The 11,109-nt window shown below is 36.2% G+C and overlaps 1 protein-coding gene across 2 annotated transcripts; it reads right to left on the reverse strand.

Annotated features, from left to right (window-relative positions):
- Positions 1–3,971: 3,971 nt before the first annotated feature.
- On the reverse strand, positions 3,972–9,377 carry ATG18B (autophagy 18 B-like protein). 2 transcript variants are annotated; one of them, XM_021963195.2, is made up of 11 exons: positions 9,234–9,377; positions 9,077–9,150; positions 8,817–8,890; positions 8,632–8,741; positions 7,960–8,051; positions 7,738–7,850; positions 7,039–7,158; positions 6,642–6,787; positions 5,989–6,102; positions 5,057–5,122; positions 3,972–4,490 (listed from the first exon to the last, which is right to left on the reverse strand). In XM_021963195.2, exons 1-11 carry the CDS (start codon positions 9,293–9,295, stop codon positions 4,349–4,351), a joined length of 1,113 nt encoding a protein of 370 aa, XP_021818887.1. In that variant the 5' UTR covers positions 9,296–9,377; the 3' UTR covers positions 3,972–4,348. The 2 variants fall into 2 exon arrangements, with proteins under 2 accessions (XP_021818887.1, XP_021818886.1); XM_021963194.2 differs by having other exon boundaries at positions 5,989–6,105.
- Positions 9,378–11,109: the final 1,732 nt, after the last annotated feature.

Raw genomic sequence — 11,109 nt, forward strand, 5'->3', positions numbered from 1 at the left:
GTGTTTAAAAAGATAAGAAACATTTTCCATGGTTTTTGCATAAAGCGTGTATCTCCAATAAGGTTAATAAATATGGAATACAAATTACAATGAACAGAGCTAGCTTTTGTCTGTATTCAACTTTTTTGTTCAAAATATTTGGTTGTTGTTAAACGAACCCTAAAATTAACTGAGTACATCCTGTGATATAAGTACACCGTAAAAGAACAAAAGCCTCCAACCATCTTACCTGACAAGACCGCCCCGAATTCCTCGGAACCCGAGACAAATCCTGTGGAAAATTCTGACATCACGCCAATGCCGGGCCCACTCAAATCTATAGCCTCTTTTCCAATTTAAGGAAAATGGGCACAAGACTTTCTGCCGAAATTTCGGCATAGTCTCTCCTGAAAAACAAACATTACCAAATTTTCCAACCTGTCAAAACACAGTTTAATATTACCAACCAGCAGCATGCACAAGATAAATTCATCCAATTGACATAGATGGCCTCCGGCCTTCAAATAATTCGAAGCAGCACCACCAGCAATGCTCTTAAGTCAAATTATACATTAACAATGCAATTAATGAACTCAAATAATTTTACGAATACCACTGTAATCAACATAAAATAACTTCTCAAATTTTCAACCTGCAGAAAGGCAATATAGTACTTTCCACCAATTTTCAACATGCAACAACTACCAACTATGAACTATCACCAACAGTTCTAAGGGCCTCGGTCCCATTATACAATATAATCAAACCTAAAACCAATCATTTATTTCGAAATGGGTCTCAGACCTGTCAGAACCACATACACTATTTATTAAAATCCATTCGAGTGATAACTGAGAAATAAACAAGCATTTAATCTCGCTCAAGTTTAAATCGGGCTTCAGGCGTACCAACAAATTCAAAACCGAACCCCAACAGTAATAATAATTAGGATTCAAATTCAATAACCACATCAAAATCCATTCACATACTCAAAATCGGCCAAACCTTTTAAATATAGTTTATTTCGTGGCTGCACCTAGGTGAGACCATAGGCTACCTACGTACCCCTTGGTGAGGGATCAAGCCACGCGTAGTTCTTAATACTAAAATCACGGTTCAAATAACATATAATCATTTTCAGCGATACTAATAAGTAAATTCTAGAATTATCCCTTTCCCCTTAATTTAAATCACGTCATACCCATTATAATCCTTTTTAAACATTAATCTTTCCCCGACATAGTATAATAATCTCTTTTTCCTCTCCCTGTTACTTTACTACACGCCTAAAGGTCCAACGCCACGCGTAGTAAAGTAACGGTAACCCAAGTGTACAAATCTTTTACCACACGCCGGATAATCCAACGCCACGTGTGGTAAAGTAACTAGTGTCCCAATGAGCACACACGCCGGAACATCCAACGCCATGTGTGGCCCAACCAAACCATATTCTATGTGCGTAGACAACTTCATCAAACGCCGGATCATCCAACGCCACATGTGATGAACTAACAACAAACCATGTATGCCCACAAGCCGGAATCATCCAACGCCATGTGTGAGTACAACAACCAGGGGAGGTTACTTAACATAGTGCATTCACATATTCACATCACCATCACAAGGTATCTTGAACTCATATAAATCTTTTGCCCAATTACTTCATCATAATGTGAATCGCAATTTCTCAAACATAAATCCAAAATACCGTATACACAAAGTCACATAATCCTTTATAAATAATATTAGTGGCACCAATAATAATAGTAATAATATTAATATTAATGATAAATAATAATCTTTAGAGATCCCATGTCCTCATTAACCCGTATTAAATCAATTTTCAATACAAAACTCATTATACAAGAAATTCCATATTAGAAGAACAAAGTACACTTAAAATCCAACATCCATTTATTTACTAATAGTCATAGCCGAGACCCAAGACTCACTTTCATAACTCATCGATCAAGTATCTCATATTCATCCCTTCCATAACTTCAATTATCAAACTAATAATCCAAGAATTCATACGATATTATAAAACAAATCTCAAAATCCCAACATAGTCAACACAACTCAAATAATGGTCAAGACGCGTTAATAAGGTCGTTCTAGTACTCCTCGAATGGTGAAACTACCTCGGAAGACTCACGGTCAACTGAGGGGTCAAACTGCCCCAACTTGGCTAACCGGGCCCTTGGGACCCACGACCTCCGTTTTAGGATCCAAGAGTTCCTATGGGCTCCACAAGATTTAGGATACACATCCTGCAAGTTTGGTCTAGATCGGACGGTTGGATCGCTCGCGATCGCACGATCGGACGGTTATCGTTTAACGCAAACTTTAAGTTATTGAATTGGAACATCCGGGGCTCCGATTCACAATGCGCGAATTCCTACACGATTCTAGGGATGCCTAGATCAACATATATTGAAATGAAGTCGATCCAACGGTCCGAACATATCGAACCCGAACAACGCCTAATATGCGATATCTGATCGACGATCAAACGGTAACCAAATTCATATCCGAGCGTACCGTCGTGCACGAGATGACATGAGGATGATTTTAAGACTCAAGGACTGGCCAAAAAGTGGCCCACGCGCCGCCACACATGCCAGCAACGCGTGGATGTCCAAAGCGATTCCGGTGATTGGAAATCTCCAAACTGCCAGTCAAAACTTATACCTACATGATCAGCACATAGAGTGGAGCAACTTTTGTTCTTGGAACTATCCCAAAAAGTCACCGAAAGTGGCCAGAATTGGAGGCCGAAACAGGCCAAAACTTCTATCGCTTATTTATGTCTCAAAACGCAGAAATTTCTCCTAAATTACACAACCAGCAGTTAGAACACCTTGAGAGGATGAGAAAGCATACCTGGATTGCAAGATTTGGTGCCCGAAATCATTCGAACGAGCTTGAGAAAAAACTCACAAAAACCAGCCACTTTTTCTCGTTTTTCCAGCCAAAACCGGTGGCGGTGGCAGTTGGGCTGGGCTGGGACTAGAAGAGGAGAGTGGCCCGGTTCTTTTGGGTCCGGCCCCGTGGCCGAAGAGCCACCAGCTGCTTCAAAAAAACGAGGGGGGGGGTTGCGCGGGGGAGAGAGAGAGAGAGAAGAAAAAATTCATATTTTAATTAACTCTTTTCAAAAAAAAAATACGATTGTGCCACTGAGTGAAATTTGATCGTATATTTTTCATTACAACTCCGATTCGAGCCCACTACGTGTCTACGGACTCATCTCGGTACGATCTATGCAAAAGCGCCACTCATTTCCCCAAAATCATTCTGGATTAAAAAGTGACCAAATTACGCCTATCCCAAGGGCAAAATTGTAAATTCATATTTAAATTTAATTAAATAATTGAATGGATAATTAAACTAGGGTCGGGGTGTTACATGACCAAACAAAAAAAAGCCTCCAACCAGGAAGCAAGCCAAGCCAAATGAAAAAAGAATGCCTAAAAGCAAGAGAGAACCAAAGAAGTGACTCTCTTCCTGGAAAATGATTTAAGTATGGAGCAAGCTGTGAATTTATTGGTTGTAATTGGGCTAACAATGTTGAAAAAATGCAAAAGGAATGAGAATTGGGATTTAGGCCGAAACCGGCCAAACCAAATCGAACTAAATGTCTTAAATTGGTTTGATTTGGTTCAGTTTTCTTCATGACTTTTATCAAAATCAAACCGATCCAAACCATTATATTGTAACTGATTCGACTGTAGTTTTGAAGCGAAACCAATTCAATTTGGACCATGCCTACCCCTAATTTTACCTATGGTGTGTATGTAAACTTAAGCCCTAAAATGGTTTGAATTAATTTTGAACTTTTGGAAAATTACCCCTCCCACGTTATGAGAGCTTCAATACAAAAACAATTGTGCTGCTGGAACACAATGTCATTGCTCTTGATCCGATGGAAACACGCACGCTAACAATGGAGGGCACTTACAATTGATGACCATTACATAAACGATACAAAAGCATTTATGACCAACCAAATAATTACTTCTTTTATTGAAAAGCTGTACCCGCTCGTTATGATCAATTTAGAGATACATATTTTGGTAAGGGTTAAAGGCTTCAACTATTCACAAGTATATATGTAGAAATCTCCACTTTTATGCACACCACATAAACTGTTAACTTATCATATGTTAGCTGGGACGAGATCCTGACACGAAATATGCCCAATACTAACCTACTGTTACCGTGTCATGTCGACAATTACCGCCCCCAATTTACATGATCCTTCAAGGCTAGTCACTAGACCTCAAGCATACTAGCACAATTCTGTCTGCTGGGCTTGAATAATAGCGTGCACTTCCCCGAGTTTCGGAGATGATCCATTCCAACACTTTCATCAGGAGCTGATGGCATCGTCTGAGATGACAGTCAGTAGCTTGAATTCACGCTCCAAACTCCACGAGAACTCGTTCTGATTGTTGATGCTTAAGTTGTACTCCTGGAAGTACCCATTGTATGTTATAATGGAAATAGTTGCCCTGAAATGAAAGTCCAAACAGGAAGAATTCAAGCCAATAAGAAGGTAGAAATAATCGACAACTGTAATCAATAAGACATAAGCAGACAAACCTCAATAAAGAAAAGATTATTAAGTAGCTTTATTCAAACAGTATTCAAAACCTACACTGCAAAGAGGTGCGAGGAATTTGTTGCCTCCACATCTTCCCCAAGAGTGCATATTTAAATAATATACTTTTACTTATAACTCAGAGAGATGGCACATCAAGTTTATGTGGTCATCAATGAAAACCAGTCGATCATGAACTAGAAATTTAAACATGAGAGTTGGTACTTCAAACTTTTTAATCATTCATGGAAATCCAGCAGTAGTTCACGGCCCAATGAAAGCCACTCCTGTTGGGCATGTGAAAAACGTTTTGCATAAAAATGCTTTGTACATTATTTACTGTTGAGAACACTATTCAACTGGCTAATTCAGAACCCTAAGTTGTAGAAAGGGATTGAGAATGGGGAGGGTCAACAAAGGAAAACCAAAGAAGATACTTAAACTTTATAAGAGTACAGACAACAACCGGTAACAAACCTGCAAGCCACAATTTCTGAAGTTGATGTATCAGCAACCTTGTCAACCTTTCGAATCACGGCATAGCTGTTAAAAAATTTAAAATATATTTATAAAACACTAAACTTAACTTCAGGAATTAATGGGCTAAAGAGAAAACAATAGCAAGAATGGATATTATATCAGAAGTAAAATCTGAATTGCCAAATGTCCACAACCCAGGTATGGCCTATGACCAAAATCTTAATCCATGGGCCAGTTGAAAGAATAAAGACCCACTCTTATAAACAAACTCCCTTGCTTAACTGGAAAGTTCACAATTCCACAGCAACAACACAATAATCATAATGTAAAATGGATTCTTATCAACAACTTCTCTTACTTAGCTGGAAAGCAGTTCATAATTACATAGCAGTCAAACATATTGTTGTTTCTTAAATCTCAATCTGTAACTCTGGTCTGTATTATATTCCAAAAGTATACGGTGCACATTGTGCAACACACCACAATGTTTTTGAAATTCACCCTTAAATATACCAAAAAGCCAATAACCAAAAGATTTAATAACAAACTTAATCTTCTATGGAACTTAGAATAAGCAACAAAAGACAAGGCTGGCCAGAAACTAAGGTGTATTCATCCAGAATTGTTTCCACAAGGTCTGACAAAAGCGCCTATATCATAATTTAATATCAAAGAGATGTTCAGTTACGTAGACAAAGACTGCACTCAGTTTACAGGAGAAACCATAAAGGCGCAATACTTCCCCTAGAAGTAGAAAATAGAGTTTGAAACAACCAGTAGTCAACTGACTTTTTAGAGTCTGAGCCAGACTGCCAGATAAGTCTCATCCTATTCACACGATATGCCATACCTATGGTGCTGTGTTGTCAGTAGACCAGTGGTAAAAATGTACTAATGCATACAGTATTGTAAGTTATAAACTGGTCCACCTTTTGACTCCTGCTGGTGCAGCATTATGAAGTACATCATGATGGGCTGGATCCAATGCATCCGTAACAGAGCCAGGTATAATTGATCCAAGAAAACTTCCTGATCTTTTGCTTCTGCTAAGAGAGAAAAATAAGATATTTGAATTTACAAATGAAAATTAGAAGGATGAAAAAATATTCTCTAACATTGGAAAACATAAAGAAGTGTACTGCATGAACATTGTGAACAACAAGGATTTGAAAGGAACTGCCTCTTTATCTTTTTCTTTTGTAAATTCACTTTTTTGAACAGACTCTTTTATAAGTTTATTCGACATGAAGATTGAACAGCAAGACTTATGCAACAATTAAAATAAGGATTAAGCATTTGTCAGAACATAATTTTATTAATACAGCTTCTCCTTTCTCTTTTAGGGCAACTGCTATTGCAACTAGCAGAAGGAAGATAAATAGCAAATAAAAGATTAAGCAAATGCCACTGAAGGCCTAGAGCTTTACATATCTAAAGACATGAGAAAAGTGCAACAACATTAAGCAAATACGTGAGTCAGTTTCCTAATATATTTAGACTTAATGTGGTACGTGCAACATCAATGTGCTAACTTAAGAATGTTCAGTTGTTAGGAAAGGAAATGTTCAGTTTTAGTTCTCACCTTTGATACATAGAGAACCCCAGAGAGAAAGCATGAACAGAACCTGAAGAACTTGTGCCCACAAGAATATCTGGCAGTTGCATAGATGGCCCAAATGACAAAGAAAATATAGTTGACGGATATGTCCCTCTTCGAAAGCTATAAGACTGCCAAAGAAGGATTAATTAGACCTCCATATTACTTGTAATAAAGTACAGTCAATTAAAAGTACTGCCACAACTTGCTTCAGTGGCTGTAGGTCAGGAAAGGAGATGATGGAACAGTAATTCTTATGCAGTATATAAATATACACATATGTTTGAGATCCAAGGTGCTGGTCAACAAATATTACTTGGATTTGATAAAAGGAACTACTGCCCTTCAATTTGATAAAAGAAATTCTTTTGCTATTCTTCACCTTAGTTGCTTCCGAGACTAGATGGACTCGTATAATGGTCCCCTGTTCAGATGCTGTTGCTATGTACGTCCCATTGGAAGAAAGAGCCATTGCAGCAAGGGGGGCTCGATGAGCATCTATCTGTAGTTCAAATTCAAGAAACATAAATATACATAAAATTAGAAGAAGGAAAGAGAAGTATCTTTTGCTGCATATCTAATACAACTAAATAAAGGCATAAAATTCCATGAAGATTGATCCTTTATTTTTAAAATAAAAAAATCAATTCAGATACTCTTGAAATATGACTACATATTTTCAAAATGCAGTTGCAAAGCATCCTGATTCTTGAGGATTTGAAAGCAGGCATCTAAAGAAGCATACTGCAGGATCCACCTTACACCATTTTACTTTTAATGTCTTCCGAAAAATTAAAAGAAACATCTATTTTTCTAATTTGTGTGCTTCCTCTACATTTGGCTGTGTAGATGAAACAGAACCATGAAAATTGACCAACAAGATAGAAGAGGAACAAAACCACAAATCTTCCACATTACTGGTAAAAAAGAACACTAAGGCTTATTAAAACAAAAGCTCTAAATTCATGTTGAAAAACATTTTTCAGAAGTATTAATTCATCTAGATAACAAAATGAAGTGACGTCATACTTATTTTACCATCTTTGTGTCATGTATGAAAAAGAATATCATATTCCATAACCTCACAATGTAAATGCAGGTCCATGACATTGTACAACAACACAGATCCCTTGGAGATGCTAGCAGGAAGAGCCAAGAAGCACCCTTCCAAACTTGGAGAGAATGCACAGAGCCCTGAGGAGAATGAAAAAAGATAGTTATAAGAATAGGTTTTGAGGCAGATTGCTGGTTGAACAGTGTGAATCCACATACTGGTACAAGAAGAAATGTGACCCAATTTCACCTTTTAAATTTGGTATAGTATCAATAGTGTCCAAGATTCCAAGACTATTTATGTCATATACATATGTTTTGTCCTGTAAAATGACAACAAGTCTGCATTTCCCAAAAAAGCATATCAAAATCCTCAACAAGGAGAAAGAATTGAAGTTCACTTAATGGATTAACAACCGTCTCCAATGGGCTGAGTGAGTTCTGCACCACTTAAATGATTTTACAAAAGTATCAAAAAAATAAAGCATTTATAGTTTTTTTAATTGGAAAACAATGTATATAGAACATTAAATCTATGCACTTCCAAGTATTTGTACAAACTTTTGCAGTACCCATACATACCTATATGATTGCATTGCATAGATGCATGCAGAAGAACCGAAAAGGGTTAAACAAAGTAGAACTTCGAAATAATTCGGTACTTTAAAATGGGGGAGCATTATCACATGATAATTTTGTAAAATCTCACTATATAGTACAGAACCTCGATAACTGTCTTAACAAGTGTCTACAAGTGCCAAATATGCCAATTGTCTTTGCTATCGTATCTAGGCTCGAAAATTTTGTTAACAAATGAAATGATATATCATATACCAGCTTGAAACATCGAATTAAAGATTATTATGATAATTAACCAAGACAAATTCGTAGCACAAGCTCATGATGACTAATTTCGTGTTACCTTTTCTTATTCATGCGAACAGCAAGTATTGAAGTCAAAAAATTTAATTCTCGAAGAGCAGTTCCTGTTGTGGTGTTGAACAAACAAAGACGCCGTGGCGATAAAGATGGCTGTGGCAGTCAGAATGTTAGTAAATTTATCATGCTAGAATCCAATACTAACTATTAACTGATTACATTACATACCTCTTCACCAGCTCCAACAATGGCAAGAAGACTAGAGCTAAATAGCATTTCAACAATAACGAAAGCTCCAATAGCTAACCAAAAACAAAATAAAATAAGTAAATATTAAAAGAAATGGAAACAGCCCACTACAGAAATCATTTCAAAAAAAAAAACCCTGCAGCATAATTTTCCATATAAACAAAAATTGAAATTTTGTGTAGTGCTTTTTTTTTTCTTAGTTTGATTCTGGGAAGCAATAAATGAATTCGATAACTTGCCTCGTTCGTAACAGAGCCTCCCTGTATTGGAATCGAATATTTTGAAGCCATCCTTTGTCCCAATTGCAAAGCAACTGACAAATTCGAAAGAATTACAAATTTCCACCAGAAAAATAAATAAATTGGAAAGAAAAAAATATGTGAACTTTCAGTTTACCTGGTGTCTTGATTGAAGGAAGCGCAAAGGATTGGGTACGAAGAGGAGGACTGATTGGCCATTAGAGGAATTCCTGGGTTCTGAAGCTTACAAGTTGAAAGCTTCAGTCCAATTTGTATAAAGCTTTGGGAGTTTATAAAGTAAAAACTTGAGTTCAAAACAAGGGAGACAAAGAAGATATTGGCGAAGACGGTCCCACTGTGACCGTGGCCCGTGGGTGGGCCATTGTTGTCCTTTGGGTGGACCCTGAGCCCATTAATAAATAAAAAAGTGTGCTGTAATGTAAGGATTTTCAGTGCATCTAGTTATTCAGAAATAAAATGCTAAAAGGGTAAATTACATTTTACTACCCCTAGATTTACCAAGTTTAACTTTTACTACCAAACTTTCATTTATATGGATTTGCATTTCCATCACTTTATCTTTCTGTCTATTTATCTTTCCAGCACTTTCAACCTTCATAAATTTTGGTGTTCTTCAGTTTTAGCACCTTTAATTGAGTTTTTATTTGGCTTTAAGTTTTATTGAAATTATTTATCTTATTTGTTATTGGCATTTTTCTTTATCTTTATTTTGGCCTCTTTAATTCAAGCACTTTACTTTCTTGCTATATACTTCCTAGCACTTCATTTCATTGCGTCCTATTTTTTCTCCACCGCGATAAGGAGTTAAAGATTTACTATTTTAATTCATGTTTCAAAATAGATAATTTTGTATCTAATTACATAATTTTGTATCTACAGGACCTAACCCAAAAAGATCAAATAAAAAATCTAACCATCCTTTACCTTAAGGAAATGAAAGAACTTAAGCCCTTATTCACTCTGTAGTTCAGTCATTTGATTTAAAATCAAATTTCATACGCACACCATTTACACAACATGTGATGTATTTTGGTGGTAGCATGCCTAGGCATTCAACTTAGAGAAGGACCAAAGTACTTTTGTGTTCGTAATGTAGTAAAATAAATTCTTTTATTTTTATAAAAATTTAAATATAAAAAAAAAAGAATTATTTGGGCTCAATCTTTGCATTAGTAATGTAGTCAAATAATATTTGGGCCTTTGGCCAATCACCTTACTAAAAAAATGTATTAAAATAAGAGTGATGCTATTTCCACCCACCTGTCCTATTTTTTCACCCACCTTATCTTTAAACTTTTAAAGACAAATTTAACCCTATTGTAAAATAACTTTAAAGGACTTAAAGAAAAAAAAAAAGATAAAAAAAAGAAGAAAGATGTAGACTTCTTAAGTTCTCACGAACCCTATTGTTTGCATGAAAATGTGATGAAGAGTGAAATACATGGTGGAATATTTGATGAAGAAGAACAAGGTCTTGTTGTACCAGAGGAAGTTTGATTTGAGAGATGGTGTGGTTTCGATTGAGGTAGAGAGAGATGTATAGTAAACATGTGAGACAGAGAGAGATGGAGCATGAGAGATGGAAAATAAGATACATCAAAAATGAGAGAGAGATATGTGGGCCGTCAAAGAAAGAGAAGAAATGAGCAGAGTGAATAAAAGGAAAGAGGAATGAGGTAATAATTAAAATGGTATTTTAGGAATATTTGTGGGTGGAAAAATAGGATCGTGTTTTTTAAAATTTATATGGTGGGTGGGAAGATAAGGTGGGTGGGAAAATAGGACAGGTGGGTGGAAATAGCAGCTCTCTAAAATAATACTGAACCCAATCGAAACTTAATAACTAGTACCCCTTGAGGTTCGTGAAGACACGCAACTCCTTGAAATTCTAGAAATTACACAAACACTCATTCAAGTTTTAAAATTACTGTGCATAAACCCATTAAGTAAACGTTAGTAAAATTATGAAGTTATGACCAAAAAAAGTAAAATTATGAAGTCAGCCTTAGATT

The sequence above is a fragment of the Prunus avium genome, chromosome 1 (genome assembly GCF_965620075.1).
Source record: "Prunus avium chromosome 1, drPruAviu1.hap1.1, whole genome shotgun sequence".
Taxonomy (NCBI): Eukaryota; Viridiplantae; Streptophyta; class Magnoliopsida; order Rosales; family Rosaceae; genus Prunus; species Prunus avium.